This window comes from Camelina sativa, chromosome 15 (genome assembly GCF_030686135.1).
Source record: "Camelina sativa cultivar CO46 ecotype springtype chromosome 15, ASM3068613v1".
NCBI classification, from domain to species: Eukaryota; Viridiplantae; Streptophyta; class Magnoliopsida; order Brassicales; family Brassicaceae; genus Camelina; species Camelina sativa.
The window spans coordinates 26,579,821-26,601,242 of record NC_141894.1 but is presented as its reverse complement, the minus strand read 5'-3'; the positions used below and the strand labels follow the sequence as shown (position 1 = coordinate 26,601,242).

The following is a 21,422-nucleotide window of genomic DNA, read 5'->3' as shown; positions in this document are numbered from 1 at the left end:
CGTATACTACTTTCATTGACAAAGAAACCCACATCAATAACTGTATGAATAAGAGATTTTGTGCCTTCAAGATACATAAACTTCTGTTGAATGAATTGAAGACGAGCAAGAGATTTGAAGTTTCCTTAGCTAAGAATGTGACGAAGCAAATCGTTGAGTGAGGGGAAGAGTCAACCACTTCTTGGCGGACCCATGTTGCCATGTTGGAGAATATATTTATATACTGCCAGTTAAATGTTATACTCCGCTAGCTGATTTGGTTGTGTGCTTGTGAATTGAATTGACGTTACAGTGATTTTGTATAGTTATATTTCGTAATTACTTTTTGAAGGAATTAACAGAAGATTTTTAGAAAGCAATAAAAAAAGATTCTCTCAATCGGCCAAGTATGGTGAAATTTAGGAGGAGAGATATATTACTCCTTAAATATATGAAGGGATGACAATAAATATATACAGAGGGATAATAATAAAATCTGAAAAAAAAAAAAAAAAACTTTTGTTCCCAACCTTTTTATAGGAATAGTAATTGCGCCAACTAAGCCTTATAGCGGGGTTACCAAGTCAAACCACACTTGGTTATTTTTTTTTAAATATTGAATTTCAAAAAGTTATTAATCAAATCAGATTCATACAGTATTAAAATAAATAAAAAGAATTAATTTCGAAGTTTCTTCTAAAGACGAGAGAGGAGTGTCACAGTCTACAGTTGTTTTCTCAACAATCTCGATCTTCTTCTTCTTCTTCTTCTTCTTCTTCTTCTCTCTCTTTAAAGATTTTTTTTTTTCGCACAGAACAAACAAATCACTTTTATGTGTGTTTTGTCTGATTTTAAGGATTAGTGAATTTTTCTACTTTAATTCTTTTTTTTTTCTCTCATAAATTAGGATTTAGAGAGAGAGGGAAGAGAGAGAAAGAAAGAAAGAGAGGTGCTTTAATGTCTGTGAAGGTAGGAGCTGTATTTGGATCCAGAAACAGAGCAAACCCAGTTCGATATCTGTCTCTTTCATCTTCTCTAAATATCGAAAGACTTGATTTTTATTAGGGTTGTGGGATTTGGGTATTTCGCTTAAATCTCTCTCTCTCTCTCTCTCTGGGGTTTGTGAGTGATGAGTGTGTGTGTTGATGGGTCGTTGGATTGAGTTTGATAAGCAATGGTTGATCAAAGAAGAAGCGCATTGGGTTTTTTCTTGTGTTTGGTACTGTTTGACTCTGTTGTTGTTGCTGGCCAAACACGGACTCGATTTAGTGAGAGACTCACTCTGCTTAACCTCAGGTCTTCTTTAGGGTTAAAAGGAACAGATTGGCCAATCAAAGGTGATCCTTGTGGTGTGTGGAGAGGGATACAATGTGAGGATGGTAGTATCACTGGGATCAACGTTTCAGGGTTCAGGAGAACAAGAATTGGTAAGCAAAACCCACAATTCGCTGTTGATCCTCTTCGTAATCTTACTCGTTTGGAGTACTTCAACGCCTCTGGGTTAGCACTTCCTGGGAGTATACCTGAGTGGTTTGGTGTTACTTTGTTGGCATTACAAGTGTTGGATCTTAGTTCTTGCTCTGTTAGTGGTGCTGTTCCTTTTACTCTTGGTAACCTCACTAGTTTGAAGACTTTGAATCTGTCTCAGAACAGTCTTACGAGTTTAGTTCCCAGCAGTTTAGGGCAGTTGTTGAATCTATCAGAGCTTGATCTCTCTAAGAACTCACTCACTGGGACTCTTCCTCCATCTTTTAGCTCTCTGAAGAATCTCTTGACTCTTGATGTTTCTTCTAATTACCTTACTGGACCTATCCCTCCAGGTTTAGGAACGTTATCGAAGCTTATCCATCTGAATTTTTCAAGTAATAGTTTCTCGTCTCCGATTCCTTCAGAGCTAGGTGGTCTTGTCAATCTTGTTGACCTTGATCTCAGCATCAATTCATTGTCTGGTTCAGTTCCTCAGGAGTTGAGTAAGTTAAGGAAGTTGCAGCTAATGGCGATTGGCGATAACTTGTTAAGTGGAACTTTACCAGTAGATTTGTGCAGTGCTGAGAGCCAACTACAAAGTCTAGTTTTTAGGGAGAATGTTATCTCCGGTAGTGTACCTGATCTCTGTTGGTCGTTACCCAGATTACGGATACTTGACATTGCTAAGAACAACTTCACAGGAATGCTACCAAATTCTAGCTCTGATCCAGACCAGATAGCTACTACTACAGTTGTTGATATCTCATCTAACACATTCTATGGAGAGCTCACAGCGATTCTTAGAAGGTTCAGGGAGATAAACCTCTCGGGTAATTACTTCGAAGGTAAGGTTCCGGACTATGTGGTAGGGAAAAATGTGTCTGTTACAAGCAATTGTCTTCAAAATGAGAGGAGACAGAAGCCGTCAGCAATTTGTGCAGCATTCTATAAATCTAGAGGGTTAGATTTTGATGATTTTGGACGTCCTAACTCTACACAACCTACATCAAGAAAAGCTTCTTCAGGGATAAGCCACAGAACTGTAATTATAATTGCAGCAGTGGCAGGTGGGATTGGTTTTATTCTGATATTTGTCATCTTGCCAATTCTTTTGGTTGTGTGTATACGCCGAAGACGCAGAGCGGCACAAAGTGGAAATGTTGACAGGCCTAAGCCTGCAGGGGAAGCTTCACAACAACCACCTAAAGGAGCACAGACTTTTGATTTGTCACGTCTTGGAAATGCTTTTTCTTATGAGCAGCTGCTCCAGGCAACAGCGGAGTTCAATGATGGCAGTCTGATAAAACGTGGCCACTCTGGGAGTTTGTTTCGTGGTTTCTTGGAAAATGGTGTACCTATTGTTATAAAAAAGATTGATGTGCGGGAAAGTAAAAGTGAAGGGTATATATCAGAACTGGAGTTGTTTAGTAAGGCTGCACACCAGAGGCTGGTTCCCTTTTTAGGACACTGCTTGGAGAATGAGAGCCAAAAGTATCTGGTATACAAGTTTATGAGAAACGGTGATTTGGCTAGTGCTTTGTTCAGGAAACCCGACAACGAAGGTGATGGATTGAAGTCTTTGGATTGGATAACAAGGTTGAAAATTGCTCTTGGTGCAGCAGAGGGACTATCTTATTTGCATCATGAGTGTTCACCACCTCTAGTTCATAGGTACTACTTGTCTCCTTCTCAGCTTTTTGTAATATAATCTTGATACTATTTAAAGCATATTGACATAGCAAGACATAGTATATATATGTAGCATGTGTGAACTAGGTTTGAATCCTCCACTAAGTTACATTGATGTAGCAGCCCATTGATGTTATCTGCTCCTAAATTACTTGTTGCTATGTTTTCCTAGTAAGCACAAAACCGAGAGTATTCATTTGTGTGTGTTCAATGTTGTATAGGGACGTACAGGCAAGTAGCATACTTCTTGATGATAAATTTGAGGTACGTCTGGGAAGCCTAAGTGAGGCATATGCTCAAGGTGATGCTTATCAAAGCAGGATTTCTCGTTTACTTCGGTTACCACAGTAAGTGCTTATGACATTAACAAACCTTCTGGTCCTTGTGTTATAATTTGAATATTTACTAATGCGTCTCCATCTTCTTTTCCCACTATTGCAGATCAACTGAACCATCATCTTCAGGTATATATACTTCGGATCATAAAACCTTCCATCATAATATGAACTTTAGTTTAAAAACGATCTACATTTTGAAGTGTAACGTTTCAATTGCTTCTTTCATAATAGAACATTAAGTTAATAGGTTCTAGGAATGTATCAAAGGAGCCGGTTCGTGGATGTAGTATCTGAATGAAAGAAACCAAATCTATTGCTTTGTAAGATTAACCGAATAGGTTTGGGGATTTTTCGAAGACATCTGATTGTTTTCCTCTCTTTTAGGTGCAGCAAATGCAACATGTTCCTATGATGTCTACTGCTTCGGCAAAGTATTACTAGAGCTAGTAACGGGGAAGCTCGGGATCAGTTCGCCAGACAACGCAATAGCAAGAGAGTACATGGAAGAAGCTTTGCCATACATCAGCACAAACGAAAAGGAACTAGTAACCAAGATCATAGACCCATCATTAATGGTAGACGAAGACCTTCTAGAAGAAGTATGGGCAATGGCTATCATTGCAAAGTCATGCCTAAACCCAAAACCAACAAGACGACCGTTAATGAGACACATTGTGAACGCACTTGAGAACCCACTGAAAGTAGTAAGAGAAGATACCAACTCGGGTTCAGGCTCTTCCCGGTTGAGAACAAACTCGTCAAGAGGGTCTTGGAATGCTGCTATATTCGGGAGCTGGAGGCAGAGCGCGTCAGATGTAACAGCGGTTCAAGCAGGGGCAACAACAAGTGGTAATAATGGTGGTGGTGGTGGTAATGGTTTGAGGAACTCGGGGTCGCAAGGAAGCAGTGGAAGGAACAATAACAATGGGAACTCATCGTCGAGAAGACGGCAGTCTAGTGAGATTGTGCCTGAACCTGCTGCTTATGGAGTAGTAGAGGATAATTTATGATTCGTTTCAGTCGATTCTTTGTGTCGATAATAACAGAGGCAAAGAGAGTCCTCAAAGGTAGCATAAATGTTAGAAGGGAGGATTTGTTTTTTTTTTTTTTCTTTGTTTTTGTCTTTAATTTTTTTTTATGTTTCTTGGGGTTAGGATTGGTGGAGTTAGAATTTGTAGTTCATTTTTTTTCCTTTACTTAATTTTGGTTTTTGGTTTAACGAGGATTTTTTTTGTAAATTGTAATTCTTGGAGATTGGGTTTTGTTTTTTTTGGTTTCTTTCTTATTGAAAGAAAGACCAGAAAACAAGAAAAAGGTTGGGTTCGTTTTACATTTGTTTCTCAGTTCCAACTTTTACTTCTTTCCTTTTTCTTGGATCTGATTTCGTACGTGTGGTGAAGCTCTATGATGACTGTTTTATTCGCACGTGGGAAGCTTGAAAATAAAAGGAAAGATTTAACAAAAAGAAGAAGGTTCTACCGAGAATTGAACTCGGGTTACTGGATTCAGAGTCCAATGTCCTAACCGCTAGACCATAGAACCATTTTGCCTTATGACATCAAATAATGTTTATATCTGATAAAACCAAATAATGTGTACATTTAAGCTACTTTGTTTTGAGTTAGGTTCCATGGAAACTCTCCCCGTTTTTTGTTTCTAAAACGTTTAGAAATCAGAAACTCTACGAAACATGAAAAATGTTACCTAAAACTTAAAAGTTTAATATTTTGAAAATATCTTATTTATCTATCTTTATGCTTTACATATCCTATGAGCTGTTAAACATGTTTTTGTGTATAAATTTATAGGTGACTTGATATTGTTTCAGCAAAATTTATATTTCTGGGTCTAAGAAAGAAGGATTGACGTTGAAAGACCTTGATTTGATGTTGTTTGAGTGAATTTTTGAAGTTTAAAGAAAAAAGATCGACGACAAACACATTATTTATTAGCTATACATGTGTTCATATTACTTTCTCTGCAAGTAATTTGCAATTTTGTAGTATCAAAGATTTTGATTCGAGAAGTTTCAATAAATGTGGATCAAAAATCGAGTAAGTATACATGTGAAAGTATCAATAATTGAGTGCATGTGGTAACTATGATGATCCATAAATTTTTACGAGAAAAGAGACAATGATTTTGGTCTTGGAGTTTGATGGGTTACCAAGTTATATGGTTATCTAAAAAAAATGTTTAAAATAATTATTCAGTGGAAGAATATGAGAATGATGACGAGGAAGAGGAAGAAGAAGAGTATAACGAAGAACCGGACGGTAAAAGTATGATGATAATTATCATGAAATTTGACAATGGAAATTACGAGAAAGAATATGAAGAGTAAAAAAACAACGGAAAGAAACACGAAGACATAGATAGGTTCGATCAATTAAATATAAGAAAACGAGATTAAATAATGATTCTAAAAGTGTTTCGTTTGTTTGGTGGTAAAAGAAATGGTTTAGTATATGCAAGGTCAACAGTTCGAATGTCCTATACGTCTCGCCAGGACGTCCTGAAATGACCGCACCCGGATTCCCAATCCTCACACAGGATCCACGGGAAACTATCTCACCGGAACCCTATAATTCCGACAAGACAACCGGCGTAGAAATTGCTCCTTACAAAAAAAACTCCCACAAACACACCAAACCCCACCTCATCTAGTGACTGAGTCGCACAACCAATCATCCCTAGCGACCGAGTAACAAGAGAGGTGGGCTGGAATATTTGATTCCGTCCAGCCATGAACAACACTTCCCCACAAATACTCCACTTCACTATAAACTCCTCTAATGCCCTTGATGCCCCCGACATTACTTCCGTCGATCTCTTGTGTCCGGCGGCCGGAGGTGGTGGCTGGCTGAACGGCGGCCGGAGGTGGAGGTGGTAAACGACGGCCGGTGGCTGGACGGAGGTTGGAGTTGGTGGTGGCTGACAGCCGGACTTGACCGGTAGCCGTTGGCCAGAGTTGGCCGGTGGTCGGAGTTGGCCGGTGGTCGGAGTTGGCCGGTGGCCGGTGATCGGAGTTGGTCGTTGGCCGGTGGATGGAGTTGGCCGGAGGCTGGACGGCGGTTGGTGGTGGACGGCTGAACGACGGTGGTGGCTGGACGGAGGCCGGTGGTTGTGGTTGATGGAGGTGGTGGTGGTAGATAATGGTAGGAGGTGGTGTGATTGAGGGTTAGTTTGGGAATTCTTACAGAAAATATAGGTAGTATAAGTTTTTAATGGTTAATATAGTCAGTCATTGAATTATTAATTTTTTTGGGGTTATACACTGCAATTCCTCTTTATGCTTTTGGAACGGTTTTTTCCGCGTATCCATTTATGTTTTCTTGCAACTAGGTTAAGACACATCTTCTATGCTTCTTAATACATTGGGGCGCCAATCTAACTGTAAGAAACGATTTTTGCTCTGTAACATTTGAGAAAATCTTTAACCACATCTAGTAATGAATCTTTTTTTTTACCAAAAGTTAGCAATGAATCTAACTAAGGAAAATTTCTCTGAAAACAATATATGAATGAAAGTATAATTAAATTTGAAGAAGATATATAATCAAATAAAGATTAGAGAGAGACTTGTCCAAAAAATATTTAAAATTACAAAGATTAGAGAGAAAACGATTGAACGATAATTATTATCTTCTTCTTTCTTTTTAATATTGTATCCCGTTAAAATGTAAAATAAAGAACAAAATCAGTCTTTGTTTTAATTAGTTGGTGTTTAGTTGGCTGTTTCACAAATTATAATCCCCTACCAAACATGAAACACCTAATAACAAAATTTGAAAGAAATCTCCATAATATGAATATTGTAGGTCCTAATATTGTAAGAAACGGGGAAACCCGTGGCAGAGAAGTCAGCAAGTGGATTGTAGTTTAAATCAGCACATGTGAGCTTCGGGATTCTGTAAAAACCCTTACACTAACTAATAAACTACATTTCTTCTAACCCTTGCACTAACCTAACCTTCTATCTTCATTATTACTCTTTTAACATTTCAAATCTCACTTCCTCTTACATTCCTCTGTTTCCATGGTTCTCTCCATCTTCTTCCCTCTCCTCTTCATTCTCTTCTTTTTTCCGCCGTCAAATGCACAGTCGTTTATCGGAGTAAACTACGGCTTACTAGCCGACAAGCTCCCATCACCGTCCGAAACGGCCAAACTCCTCCAATCCACCTCCATCCAAAAAGTGAGGCTATACAATGCCGATCCCTCCATCATCAAATCCTTGGCTGGCACGGGCATCGGCATTGTTATCGGAGTAGCCAATGGTGATCTCCCGTCTGTAGCCTCGGATCTCAACGTCGCCTCTCAGTGGATTAGTTCCAACGTACTCCCTTTCTATCCTGCCTCGAACATCATCCTCATCAATGTTGGCAATGAGGTGAACTCCTCCTCTCAATCAAATATATCTCACAAATTATTAATGAGTTTTCTTGATAAAATCCCTAAATCTTTCACGGTTTCAACCCGCTTTCAAGAATTTGTTTTCTTGATGTTATTTTTGTAAACTTTGTCCATCGACTTGAACAACCACATAGATATGTGTTATTTAAATTAAAATGTATGGAAGTAATTTAAATCACTAAATATTTCTTTGGTGCAGTTACTATTGTCGAATGACCTGAATCTGGTGAACCAGCTTCTCCCGGCTATGCAAAATATCCAAAATTCTCTTGAGGCGGTTTCACTAGGCGGAAAAATCAAGGTGTCTACGGTACACGCAATGACGGTGCTTGGCAACTCCGAACCGCCATCAGCTGGTTCGTTTGCTCTCAGTTATCAGGCTGGTTTAAAGGGTATTCTACAGTTCCTTAGCGATACCGGGTCACCTTTTGCCATCAACCCGTACCCCTTCTTTGCGTATCAAAGCGACCCGAGACCCGAAACGCTAGCGTTTTGCCTTTTCCAGCCTAACGCTGGACGGGTCGACTCTAACACTGGAATCAAGTACACGAACATGTTCGATGCACAGGTAAAATTACTTACACTTGTATTTGTAATATCTAAACTCTCATTCTCGGTTTTGTACTAAACAAAATAGAGCATTATTCTTATTAAATGATGACCAATATTATTATAACATTTTCTTGAACTTGCTATTCAATCTATGAAGTGGGCAAGTCTTTGGTTTTGAAATTGGTGGACCGCTTAGTGTACATTATTAATCCAGCTCAAACGTCATATGACATAGTGTACATTATTAATAATCATTTAATTAAATAAACAGCTATGCATTTGTTTATTTGGTCTCAGTCTCAAGGTATGGTTCATTTATTATATAACATGCATATTGCTGCACCGAGATCTTCAATTATTTATTACAATTGTAAATCATGTGAAAAGTCTGTATTTGAACGTTGGAATTTTATTTATTACTAATAACTTTATCCCCCCTTAAAATGTTGTCCAAAAAAAAAGAGATTTTGTATTGAGGAACTAATTATCTCTCTTTAAATTTACTTTTTTTTTTCCACTTAGAAAGAATCAAACTCATTATAGTAAGATAGAACCAGCATTTGCACACACCGAAACACGTTATACTGATACAAACATGTGGTTTTGCCTAGGTTGATGCCGTGCACTCAGCTTTGAAATCGATGGGATTCGAAAAACTGGAAGTGGTTGTGGCTGAAACTGGTTGGCCATCGACCGGTGACAGTAACGAGGTGGGTCCGAGTGTTGAGAATGCTAAGGCTTACAATGGGAACCTTGTTGCTCACTTGAGGTCCATGGTTGGGACTCCGCTCATGCCCGGCAAATCCATCGACACTTACATTTTTGCTCTATTTGATGAAAATCTCAAGCCGGGTCCTTCCTTTGAGCGTTCTTTTGGCCTTTTCAAGCCTGACCTTTCGATGGCCTACGACATTGGCCTCACTAAAACTACTAGTAGTCAGGTACTAAGATAATATAACCAAATAATAACCATGGGATCTCGCATCCGCATTGATCTAATCCCCCGCGGCATATGAAAAGCCGGATATATATTCTTGCTATTTAAGGCAACCATAGTTGCATGAAACTACAATGGGAATCTTTCAATTGCTAGACGACATGAATTGCTTATTTATGAGATAGTCAACCATTTCTAGTGAATGTTATTTGTGATGATAGTAGACGTCACAATCTCCGCCATTGGGTGAAGCAACATCGATGGGATGGTGTGTGCCAAAGGATGATGCGACTGAAGAACAGTTGCAAGATAGTCTAGATTGGGTTTGTGGGCAGGGAATCGACTGTGGCCCAATAATGCCAGGAGGGCTTTGTTTCGAGCCTAACAATCTCATGTCTCATACAGCCTATGCCATGAATCTCTATTTCCAAAAGTCTCCTGAAAACCCTACGGATTGCGATTTCTCTAAAACCGCGAGGATCACTTCGAATAACCCTAGTAAGTTATTTTCCTCTTCATCTTTCATGTCCGACTTGCTATAAATCGTGAGTTCATGAGACTGTGACAGCCAATTTTTTTATTATTATTATTATGGTTCAAGAAAGCTGCATGTGAGATCTAAACCAACATTAGGGACATTCATGAGTTCATTAGATCTTCTTGAGTCATGCTACATGTGATCTGTTACAAAGAACGAATAAGAAAGCCATAAACCCAAATAATGATATATTTCTATTTTATTTTTCTCATCTCATTTTGTAATTATATATCTAGCTAGGGTTCCTCTGATTTTGTTCTTAATACAAGCTAATAAACTTATATTTGTACTTTGTTTGTTTTTTCTTCTTTTCTCTTCTGAACTTATTATATTTGTACAGTATCTAGGTACGTAGAAAGAAGTTAAATAGGAATATATGATACAGATTATTTGACATAATATTTCTAAAGTTTTCATGTCTACATTAAGAGTGCGATCGAGTCACACATTTCGTCTAATTACACATGCCATACACTAACAGTTATTTCATTATTTTTGGCTTTTTCTGTTTTTAGGTTATAACAGTTGCATCTACCCAAGAGCAGGAGATGGAAGCATAAGAGGAGAAATGAATAAATATGTGACTTCAGATAAAGCAACGGAGAAGAACGGATCAGAAAGCTCTTCTTCGCTGTATCTGCCTCTCGTTATCATGTTCATTTCTTGTTTCATTCTTTTTCCTTCCTTGCGAATTATGTAGCAAAAGCCTCATTCCACAAGTCTCCTAGTTCCTACTCTCTTTTTTTTTCAGGTCAATCATTTTGGTTTTTTTTTCTCCAATTCATATAAATATTCTTAATCAATGTTGTCCTTTATTAAAGAAAAGATCAACAACGACTGATGCTCAAAAGAATATTTATACTAATGGTAAAACGTAGCAAACACCAAAAATGTTGAGGCAACATCAAAATACCAAAAGGGTTTAAGACAAACAAATCATATAGTTATAGATTCTCTCGATGTCTTTCTCTAGCAAAGAACACTTTAATATGTTTAGCCGTTGGCAACAAGTGCGTGAATCGCATCGCTGACAGATGGGTCCTCTGCTCGAACAGCCAGTTTCATTACAATTTCTTTTGAGCTGTCCATTCCGAATTGTGCCTTCACCAACACTTTCACGTTTCCTATGTACAAACCTGATAGTAAGCTTGTGTGTGACCTTGCGTTGCTCGCCACTGTCTCCGTACCCTGAACCAAAAAATTATGACTTGAGAACAAGGGGAGAGCTTTCAATGATGTTAACAAAACAGTATTTAAGTAAGGGAGAAGCACGCCTAACCTCACAAGACTGCATGCCAAGAAGATCAGTTACAGCTTTTACAGCTTCCCCTAAGCTGTCTCTTGGTCCAAGGCCATACTCATCTACAAGCTCGTTTTCCTCGTCCATGTTTTCCCATGCATTTCGGAAATTGGAGACACCGACGTTCACCATGTAGTCAGCAGCAACAACTTCAAGGTCCTCGAGCTGGTACTCATCTTCCACACCATCGTCCAATGGTTCACCTGTGCTTTGCTCAACCTGCTCGAACCCATGAGAATAACCGTGATCATGTGATTCCGTCTACTAAAAGTGGATGAAAGAGAAAGCTTATCAAGCAGGTGTTAACATACCTCCTTAACAATGAAAGTCAATGTGTTTGAGAACTTTCCAACAGCAGGGACTCCTTCTGGCTTTTCAAAGGCCACAAAGGTCTGACCAGGGGAATCGTAAGGGAGTGAGTTTAGTGGTTTAGAAGATAATTCACTGAACTCCTCTGCTTCTGAAGCATCGACAATGACATTGACCTACAAAACAGAAGATTCAAATCGTCAACAAACAATGGCTTTTCGGTGGCATCAAATTAATTGATCATTTGGCATATCATCATGCTCATTACCCTCTCCAACAATTGCTCTGGTACTGTGTTTGTGCAGTTATACTGAAACACAACGTGACTCTCGAAGATATGCTTTACTACATTGACTGAATATTCTGTTTCTGCTTCAGTTAGCTCCACAGGTGAAGAAGACTGAGAATGAAACACGTTTGACCAATCAGGATTAGTGGATAAAAGTAAAGTGAAAAGAGATGCGATGTGCAGAAAATTTCTATTCAAACCTTGAAAAGTTTTCCAAAGGTAGCAAATTCTGGAATAGATGAAAGAATTCTTTCATATGCATCAAAACCAGAAACAGGTGCAGGTAGTGGAGCACCGAGACCAGTGGGCTTTTTACCCTTGGCTTTCTTCTCTGCAAGTGGCTGCGATTTGACTTCCTTAGGCACAGAGTCAACATCAAAAGCTTCTTCAGAGGGCTCCTGAAGAATCAATGATATATAAGATAACTGATGTCCCAATGACTATATATCGAGTGGAAAATGAGGATCTGGGAAACTCACATAGTTTTTAAGACTTGTCTCCATGTTGACAAGAGGGGCCTCCAGGGAACCAAATAAAAATTCTATGCTATCATTGTCAGTGCCAACGAGGCCATCATTACCAAGTATACTCAAAAAGAGTGTTGCTCTATCACGAACCTGTAGATACAAAAGAGGATGTACTCATATTAAAGGCACTATTGAACAGAAGTTGGTGTCTCTACTCAGTAAAGAATGTATTACCAATGTAGAAGCATGCATGCACACAGAGAAATCCATGTAAACTAATGCAACCGGTACACAATGAGATACAAAATATCCATCAATTGTCAATAGGACTAGTCACAAACCTCGTCATCACTGTCATAAATGCAGCGCTTCAGCAAGACAGTAATCCGGGGCTGCAGGACATTCATTGATATTTATCTTTGTCAACAATCAAGAATGATAAACAAGAAACAAAATTTAATAATGCTAAATAAGATAACTACTATACCTTCAATGCTTCAACCATAGACCCAAACTTTGCAAGTGTGCAAACAGCAGCAGCTCGTACAGTTGCGTTCTCCAAGTGCACACGGTTATATATATAACGGATATACTTGCTTGGATCTGAGGTGTTTGGCCCTTCAATTCCCAGGAAATGAAGGATCTACGCAAGAGAAAGGATAAAAGTATTTAGATAACAAACAAAACATAAACAACTGCAGTTATAATGCTAGTTTAAAGATGTCAAAAAACAATTACCTGTGTAGAAAGGTATGTGAATTCACAATCTTCAATGAACTCGCAAAGATGGAGCAATCCATTTTCCTTTGCATCTGGAATATCTCTGATAATGGTTACGATAGAATCTACAATTGCCCTTTTATACTCAAATCCACCTTCTTCCCTAAGAATGTTGCTTAAGAAGTTCATCCTACAAATCCAAAAGGGTGAGGCAGATTTATTATATACCAGTGTCCCATAAAAGTCTTAACATCTTGAAGTCGTCAGAAAAAGTAGTAATGCTACAAACCGAAACTACTAATAACAAAACTTAAAACTTCACTTACAGTGATCTATACTTCAGTGGAAATTTCAAACACAATGATCTTATGGCATCCACAACCACAATTTTGAATTCATCGGCAATATCTGACATGAAATTAGTTATCTGCTTCATCAACCGTTCCACACTAGATTCATTCCCTGTCTTCAGGAGTGTGGTAATAGCAAGTGTAGCAATACTTCTATTCTGATCAGAAATTAAACTCTCCATATCAATGTTGCAGTTGGTGACAGCCATGGGATGAGTCATTGCAACCTGTGTAGTTTAAACCTCCATTTAGTATACAGTGTAGAAAGAGAAGAGTTTTCAATGCCTATTTGTATCTCGTTATCCTCGATAAAAAAAATGATGAGGCTATATTAAAAAGCTCAGAAACAAGCTTTAAGTGTTTGTTAGGAATTAAAGAGAATACTTTTTATTGATATGTTTCATGCAAGAAAACAAAGAAAAAGCATTGTAACCTTGTTAAGAGTCCGAACAGCAGCAAATCTCAGCACTGGTTTAGGGGAACTTAAGAAGAGCTGGAGCACAGTGATTGCCGGAGTCAGTTCTCGGCTTGTCACACCATCAAGCTCAGTGATAGCCCTGGCAGCCTCAAGGATCACCATTTCTGCCTTATGGCGCAGACAACTCTCCAAGAAATCGTAGAATGGACGTTCCCCAGACTGGCCGTGGTTGGACATGTCTCGGATTATCTGAATAGTAGAGACTATAGTTAGATATCACATAAAGACTTTCACCCATGTATCATCTTATATGAATTACAAGGACAAACCTGACTGGTGTATCGTATCAATAGACACTGGGCCAAAGGAGAGCGGACAGCTCCCCTCGTCAAGGTACCAACCAACTTGCTGACAGCCAAGCGATCGTTTTGACGTATCTGGATATGTCAATTAATAATTTTAATTCATTAGATCAATTCTCAATACCTTCTAGTAGAGAAGGGCAAACATTCACAAGACCCTACAGCAGCGACACATGATATGTAGTAACTCGAGCCTAATAGTAATTTACATATGCAGAATCCGTGACCGTGAGGATGCCTTCAGATACAGGTTGAACCATACTGATAAAAAAGCAGCTCAGGGTTGAACTTTACATCTGTGGCATGGTCCCATGAAAGAATGGCAGAAAAATAAAGCGTATGTATACATAAACATGTAATATGTTCATATCATTGACCATATTATATATAAGCATATAACTACAAAGAAACTACAGAAGCTTATTTTTTATGTTTATAATCAATATATTTAGTAGTAAGCTCCAAAACCCTTTGCATAAAAGATGCTACTATTCAATGAGTGCTAAACTTAGATCCCAAATATCAGAAAAGAAGAAACAATTTACTTTCCAAATACGAGATCAAGCACTGTACCTGATGGAGCAAAGCCAAGGCATGAAACTGAACAAGGGCTGCTCTAGACTGGACAGCTTCTTGAACCTCGTTGCTCCATCTTTTAACAATTTCTGGGTTTGTCTGGAAACAACAATGCACTTGTATCAGTCGTACGAAACAGGCTAATATATTTGGTGCGTAAAAGGAGAGCATAGTTTATTTGGCGTGTAAAGGACACCTTAAGCATGTGAAGTCCACTGACTAAAGCTGCACTTGAAACAACAGGATTCTTATCCACAATAGCTTGTTTCAAGTACCGCTCAATTTGTGTAAGAAGAGTTCCATCTATAATTCGGCAAAGGACACGGATAGCATTTGCACGATACATATCAATCTTGCTGTTCATGTCCTTCATCAAGGAGCTAGTAACAATAATAACCTATAAAAATAAACAGACAAACAACTTATCAGAAATTATACCTACAGTAAAGTGTAGGATGCCGCTTTTAAGCCAAATAGGTACAACATACCTCGTCCGCTGATGGAGATAACTCCTTTATGATCAAGTAGACCATTCTCCTTAAACCAGTATCTTTTGATTGGAAAAGTTTTGTAACGGAAAAGAAAACTTCTGTAGCTTCAACCTGCACACGAACCCAAAAAAACAATAAACATTGGAAAATGATAACTTCAGTAATAAAGTAATAACATTGCATTCACACTTCTAACACTACAATACCAAACAACAAATTTTCGGGAAAAGGATCAATGTCACTATAAAAAAGTTCCCATTAGCATGGATAAAACTGACCTTGGTGAATGCCTCTCCTTGGTTAAGCAAATAAAGAAGCTTCGTGATGACCTGCGAGCACCTTCTAGGATCAAGCTGAGGGTCATTGAAGACTCTAGCTTCCTGAAGCACTGCTCCCTTCTCAATTCCCATGAATGGAGAATACTCCACTGAGCCACACAAAACATTAGCAACCGAAATAAGCAACCATATAGACCGGATCCAGGATGATAACAAATAATGCCCGTATTCTATAATAACTCTACAGCCATAATTCGGAATCAGAAAACGCAGTAATCGATTCGTAAAAACTTAGGAACACTGTAAAGAGAGAAAATACTAACAGAATCGAGATCTATAAACCAATTACACTAGGATAAAATTCCCAAAAATCATAGATCTCGAAGCTAACAAACTGATCTGAGCATTGCGAAACAGATATGGTGGAACGAAAAAGAGAAAAAAAAAGGAGGAATAGGAAAAGCATACGCTCATCATCGTGATCGTCGTCTTTCTTCACGAGAGGTTGCGCCATCTCTGATCTTCAAAGGTGTTATTCAGATCTCTCCGTTTCGATTGTGAGAAACAGAGTCAGAACTCGGAAGCTGGGATCGAGAGAGCAAAGGCCAAAGGGGGTTACAACTTAGAATTTTTAGAAGATGGGAGAGAGCTGCGATCCACTGCATAAGCACCAGATTAAGTACACAATGCCTGATCTAATCATTGTTCGCCACGTCACATCTGTAGTATTCAACGGTTAAGAAATGTGTGTTTTCTTTTCCATCCATTTTTTTGGAGAAATACTCTCAAATAGCACCCTGCTATATTTTTCTTTCCAAAATTAGCACATTTCCAAAATTAGCACACATTGTAAAATATTCCAAAACTAGCATTATTAATTTAATAATAAAATAATAAAATTAATGATAATCTTTTTAGAAATTGCTTCGGTTCTCGTTGTCGATATTCACGAGCTCCTCGTCTCTAAGGAACAAGAACACCAACAACAACTGCATCAATTACAGGTGGTTCGAGAAGCTTCGATCTCCTGACGAGTTCTACCTTGCAGTCCATTTGAACAACTCGATGTAGCTTGCCAATCACATATTTCCCTCTCTCGATGGGTCTCTTTGCTCTTGAATCGGAGTCGTCGGATCTCCGTGAACTTCTCGCCGAGAAAGACAGTCGCATGTTGAGTCCCTTGACGCTTCTCTCTTTGCTGTGTTTCATGAGCTTTCTCTCGCCTATGGTGGAAAGGTCCATCTCAAATAATCGATTGGCTATAATCAATTTATCTCACAAAAGGATGCATCTCAACATCACGTAACTATCTCTAATATGGAGCCATGCCTTTGATTTCACAATGCATTTCCAACTGTTTGTGAAGAGGATTTCCACTCTAGTTTTGGTATTAATATCTCGTCAACTCCTCAAGAAGAGAAAGTAGAAGTTTTAAATGTCTATGGAAATGGTTAAAGAGTGGTAAGCAGTAAGCAAAGTTCACGACTAATCATTTTGCACACCAAGTGTTCGACATAATGCTTCCTAGAGACCACTATTTACATCAACAGATGATGGAAGAGAAACTGTCCAAATCGTGGAAGTTCAAGATCAAAAAAACGTCTCAACCACAAGGTTTGGTTTGGTTTGGTTCAGCTTGTAGTTTGCAGGTTTGGTGTTATAGCATATTTACAAGTTTTAAACTTGAATGTATTATGATCTTCCTACTCAATGTGATGTTGGATCTCAGCTTAAGGGGCCAATCGTATTAGCAACTTGTAGAACTTATAGCTAATGCTTATATTCGTCAATAGTTGCTACAATTTTTGAGAGAGATACAAACTGCAGATACAAAGTTGACCATCAGACATTTAGGGAGACCTTCATAAAATTCAAAAATATCATCCTAAATAATGTGAAATCTTTCCTAAATTTAAAGAAATGAGTTTTGACCCTTTTTTAATTTATGTTTTGCTGATATATTACAAACTACTCCATTTAGTGAGGGATATTAATTTTTTTTGTGCACATCATGATATTATATATATATATATATATACATATGACTAATGATTTGATTTTGTGTCTTTCTAAATTTTTATGAAGGTCATCATGAAGTTTAATGAAACCTTCCTAAATTTCAAAGAATCACCTATCCGGGCAATATCCATATATATACATTTATTTTTATATTATATTTGAATGAAAAACTTGTCTTACTAGTTACATGCTAGTACAATACTCAAAGATCCCGCTTCGGGTCCTTATGGAGCATGTATGCTTTGTTTTCTTTGTTTTCATTTTATTTTATCATGATGAAGGCCTTCCTGAAATATGAGATGTCCTTCCGAAATGATGGATGCTGAGTTTTCAACATTTCATAGTAATGATGGATGCTCGGTGTTGATTTTTCAAGTTACAAGAATAGGAGAAGTGACTTAAGGAGCTATCAACAAAAGTTTGAATGGAGTAAGGAAGCATCTATAAATAACGATGTTATGAAAATATATTTGAATTCATAAAACAAGGAAACGTTCAACATAAAATCTCAGCATTACTAAAAATAATTGTAAAATACAAAAAAAAAGTTTCATTAGTACAGGGTAATGGTTTCATTTTTATGCTATCATGGTCTTTAGCAATATCCAGATTTTTTATTAAAGTCATCATGAAATCTAAACTTGTTATGAAGCTCATCATGAATTTAAAGAACCCTTCCTGAATTTCTTGTAATCCTTCCTGAATTTCACCATTATCACTACACATCATACATTTTCTTGATGCAATAGTTACTGCTGACCATCTATCTTAACTTACAGGTTTCAATTTCGTTAACAAGCATCACATCATAAGATGAACCTGTAAGGCAAGTAAGAGAAAATGTGTTTCCCAAAGCAAATGACATATATAATGTACAAGAAAAAATCAACATTATCGAAAAATTAAACTGCTGAATTGATGAAGTATAAAGCGTGGTTTAAGGTAAAAGATGTCATTTCCACGTAGCTGGGTAAAAGAGGATTCCTTACTGTTTTATTAATAATGAGAGACACTAACACTAGTAAAGACAACACAAAATTATTAATAAGAAAATAAGATCAAAAGTACCTCTTCAAACCAAGATTATGTCCTTCACAAGAGAATCAAAACCAAATAAATCCAGCTTGGATTCCTTCTTATGGCTTGGATCCCATCTTCTAGACTTGTCCCATCCCTTGCACTAGCGCCCACATCTCCTGGTGTAACTACTTTTACGTTCATGTCAAAAACCTGCAAATGTGAGACACTCATGATGAAATAAGGTACCGAAGAATGAAGCATTCAACAATAATTTTCCATGGTAGAGTTTAGAATATTCATGTGCCCATAACTCTTTAAACTAGAAGTTCACCTTCGAGGATCCTCTTACCAACAGTAAGGAAGAAACCAAAAATATAAATTATCTAGTAGACTTCTGCAACCCATCTACCAATGTGACCAGATTCAACCACAACTAGTGATTAAAGCAAACCTAGATGAAAAAAAAAAAATTGTAATGTGACTGTGATCAAGCAACGTTACTTTCAACATCAAATTCTCGGAGAATCTTACAGCAGAACTATCATTTCTATGGGGAACTATGAAATGAAAAATCTAAACAACCTTGGCAGCCTTAGAATCATAGAAATCGAGCCAAATTGGATCCCATTCTACTAATCAGTACACAAAACTATCATCATCCTTAAAACACTTGAAGAAGCATGATCTCAAAACCAGATGAAAACGAAGCTTTGGCTTGATCATCTTTCTGAACCAGAGCTCGAAGATCTTCGACGAGATCTGAACCAGAGCTCGTCGTTCGCCTCTGATGTCGCCAACGCAAATTTTTCACTAATGATTCACCTCTGATTCCTTGATTTCAAATTATGTTTCACTTCCGCTTCAGATTCGATTGGGTTCGCCAGATTCATATTTCTTCGATTCTCTCTCACCGTATACTCTCGCCGGAAGAACATGGAGTTTCGGGTTCTCCCAATTTAAACATTTTATTTTTAATCCCTTAAATTTGTTATTAGTGATATATAAGTTTGTGCTAAGTTTGTCATTTTTAAGAGTGTGTGCTAAGTTTGTAATAAAAACTTAAACTAGTGCTATTTTTGAGAATCTCCCATTATATTTTCAGAAATCATTATATATATATATCTATATATTTAAAATCATTAAGTGATATTAAAAAAAAAAATTGAAATACCCCAATAATCAAATGTGTTTTTCTGCATTTTTCTGTCTTAATAGTTATCAGTTATATATGAACAAAAAGATACAGTTATATAAACAATAAAATATTTTTTTCACAAAAATAGTTTGTTTACTTTGTTTCACCAATTATTTATTGGGAGATTCTCAAAAATAGCACCAAAATAAGTTTTTGTTCCAAACTTAGCACAATATCTCTAAAGTTCTAAAAATAGCACTAATTAATCTTCTAAATTAAATCTTAAATTCAAAATACTAAACCCTACCCCTCAAAAACTATACCCTAAATGTGAAAATGTGAACCCAAACATAAAAAGAAATTCTAAAAATTAATTTTAAATATTTTAATATGTTAAATAGTGCTATTTTTGGAAATTTATGGAATGTGTGCTATAATTGTCCATTAAACTTTGTTTGTGCTATTTTAGGGTATTTCTCTTATTTATTTATATAAGTGACTTTACGATCACTGAACAAATTCTTAGAAGAAGTGTCTAAAAATGATGTAGATGACCCTAAGGTGTTAGTTTGAGAATTTAGAATGATACATAAAAAGAAGAATAAATTTTCGTTGATGAAGAAAACATGTATTAGTTATAAAAAAAACTAGACCACTTATCTAGAGATTCTGCCATTTAATTTAAATCTATCGTTCGTGTCCCGGAAAATAATAATACTCCTTCCGATCTGAAATAAGTGTTGTTCTGGAAAAATTCTCTTAGATTAAGTAAGTGTACAATTTGACTATTTTGTCTTCAGGATTAAAACTAATTTACAATTTTATTTTTCGCTATCTCTTTTATTCAATAAATTAATTTTCAGCTTTTCTCATCTCCAATTTTCTTCTTTTTCTCCGATCACCTCTGTCATAAACTCAACTCCTCCGTTTTTATTTTTTAAACAAGACAAACTTCTCCGATCGATTTCTTTCGCCCTGGACATGGAGAAATTAAGTTTCCTCTTTTCCTATTGCAAAATCAAAATCTGGTGCGGATTCCAACCACCGTCACATATTCTCCGACGGTTATCTTTCAATTCGAGACAACGTCTGCAACCTTCACATGCATCTCAGCGGCTTCACATACACTCAAAATTTTTGCAAAAATTTTGAGGTTCCTGAAGCAAATCGAAAACATTCATTTTTATTTGAAATTGAATTTCAGGCGGTGAGCTTCTTCTTTTCCTCCTCCGCCTCCTCTGATTTCCAGCGAGCTCAGCCAATTTTCTGATGAGCTTCCACCTTCATCATTTGAACCTTATAACCATGCTTGGCTCTTGCAATGAAGGCGACAAAATGCCGTTTATATATGAAGTGTACAAATGTATTTTTAGATGGAAAGTTCAATGCAAAGTTAGGCGGTCTTGGCCTTTCGAGAGCGTCTGATGCAGCAGAGGGAATAATCTGATATTTCATTTCATGTATTACTCATCAAGCATGTTAACCGAAAAGAGCGATGTCTACATTCTTCTGAATGGATTCTTTGAGAAGTTGGTGATGCTTTATCAGTCGATAGAAGAATCAATGGTATTGTCTCTGCTTTCTCTAATTCTATTTCTGATTCTTAATCTTCTCATGTCTGTACCTTTGTAGAATTCACAGATTATACAAAGTTAATCATTGCAATTTGGCCTTTTAGTATTCTTCCCAATTTCAATTAACAACTTTTACTAAATTAAATACTCCAATTCAATAGAGTATACACGTTTTTGATTACGATGATGAGAATAGAA

General features: G+C 37.2%; 3 protein-coding genes, 1 long non-coding RNA gene and 1 other non-coding gene across 7 annotated transcripts; 2 read left to right on the top strand and 3 right to left on the bottom strand.

The window, feature by feature from the left end:
• The first annotated feature begins 546 nt into the window (after window positions 1-546).
• Window positions 547-4,805, top strand: LOC104747422 (putative LRR receptor-like serine/threonine-protein kinase At2g16250). The gene is made up of 4 exons (XM_010469047.2): window positions 547-3,117; window positions 3,357-3,482; window positions 3,577-3,599; window positions 3,858-4,805. The coding sequence occupies exons 1-4, from the start codon at window positions 1,154-1,156 to the stop codon at window positions 4,481-4,483; spliced, it is 2,739 nt and encodes a 912-aa protein (XP_010467349.2). The 5' UTR covers window positions 547-1,153; the 3' UTR covers window positions 4,484-4,805.
• Window positions 4,806-4,943: 138 nt separating this feature from the next.
• Window positions 4,944-5,015, bottom strand: TRNAQ-CUG (transfer RNA glutamine (anticodon CUG)). The gene has a single exon. It is a non-coding gene; the product is annotated as a tRNA-Gln (tRNA).
• A 2,397-nt stretch (window positions 5,016-7,412) lies between these two features.
• Window positions 7,413-10,672, top strand: LOC104747420 (glucan endo-1,3-beta-glucosidase 7). Its single transcript, XM_010469044.3, has 5 exons — window positions 7,413-7,866; window positions 8,089-8,457; window positions 9,053-9,382; window positions 9,603-9,876; window positions 10,432-10,672. Exons 1-5 carry the CDS (start codon window positions 7,513-7,515, stop codon window positions 10,614-10,616), a joined length of 1,512 nt encoding a protein of 503 aa, XP_010467346.2. The 5' UTR covers window positions 7,413-7,512; the 3' UTR covers window positions 10,617-10,672.
• Window positions 10,673-10,757: 85 nt separating this feature from the next.
• Window positions 10,758-16,322, bottom strand: LOC104747421 (coatomer subunit gamma). Its single transcript, XM_010469046.3, has 17 exons — window positions 15,945-16,322; window positions 15,477-15,625; window positions 15,196-15,309; window positions 14,904-15,104; window positions 14,705-14,806; window positions 14,099-14,206; window positions 13,785-14,018; window positions 13,328-13,578; window positions 13,020-13,191; window positions 12,769-12,924; window positions 12,623-12,673; window positions 12,294-12,431; window positions 12,015-12,212; window positions 11,794-11,925; window positions 11,528-11,701; window positions 11,196-11,435; window positions 10,758-11,104 (listed from the first exon to the last, which is right to left on the bottom strand). Exons 1-17 carry the CDS (start codon window positions 15,988-15,990, stop codon window positions 10,910-10,912), a joined length of 2,661 nt encoding a protein of 886 aa, XP_010467348.1. The 5' UTR covers window positions 15,991-16,322; the 3' UTR covers window positions 10,758-10,909.
• A 1,629-nt stretch (window positions 16,323-17,951) lies between these two features.
• On the bottom strand, window positions 17,952-19,514 carry LOC104747419 (uncharacterized). Of its 3 annotated transcripts, none has more exons than XR_015581738.1 (4): window positions 19,098-19,514; window positions 18,847-18,966; window positions 18,564-18,725; window positions 17,952-18,314 (listed from the first exon to the last, which is right to left on the bottom strand). It is a non-coding gene; the product is annotated as an uncharacterized LOC104747419 (long non-coding RNA). The 3 variants fall into 3 exon arrangements; XR_015581740.1 differs by having other exon boundaries at window positions 18,865-18,966; window positions 19,098-19,437; XR_015581739.1 differs by lacking the exon at window positions 18,847-18,966.
• Between the last annotated feature and the right edge of the window lie 1,908 nt (window positions 19,515-21,422).

Excerpts from the sequence above, each read along its gene's own strand:
- LOC104747422 (XM_010469047.2), top strand. The coding sequence starts at position 1,154 with ATGGTTGATCAAAGAAGAAGCGCATTGGGTTTTTTCTTGTGTTTGGTA. Across the intron at positions 3,118-3,356 it reads TCACCACCTCTAGTTCATAG|GGACGTACAGGCAAGTAGCA; the intron begins GTACTACTTGTC and ends AATGTTGTATAG. Across the intron at positions 3,483-3,576 it reads CGTTTACTTCGGTTACCACA|ATCAACTGAACCATCATCTT; the intron begins GTAAGTGCTTAT and ends CCACTATTGCAG.
- LOC104747420 (XM_010469044.3), top strand. The coding sequence starts at position 7,513 with ATGGTTCTCTCCATCTTCTTCCCTCTCCTCTTCATTCTCTTCTTTTTT. Across the intron at positions 8,458-9,052 it reads CGAACATGTTCGATGCACAG|GTTGATGCCGTGCACTCAGC; the intron begins GTAAAATTACTT and ends GGTTTTGCCTAG. Across the intron at positions 9,383-9,602 it reads CTAAAACTACTAGTAGTCAG|ACGTCACAATCTCCGCCATT; the intron begins GTACTAAGATAA and ends TGATGATAGTAG.
- LOC104747421 (XM_010469046.3), bottom strand. The coding sequence starts at position 15,990 with ATGGCGCAACCTCTCGTGAAGAAAGACGACGATCACGATGATGAGC. Across the intron at positions 15,310-15,476 it reads AAGGAGAGGCATTCACCAAG|GTTGAAGCTACAGAAGTTTT; the intron begins GTCAGTTTTATC and ends GTTCGTGTGCAG. Across the intron at positions 12,213-12,293 it reads AGACAAGTCTTAAAAACTAT|GAGCCCTCTGAAGAAGCTTT; the intron begins GTGAGTTTCCCA and ends TTGATTCTTCAG.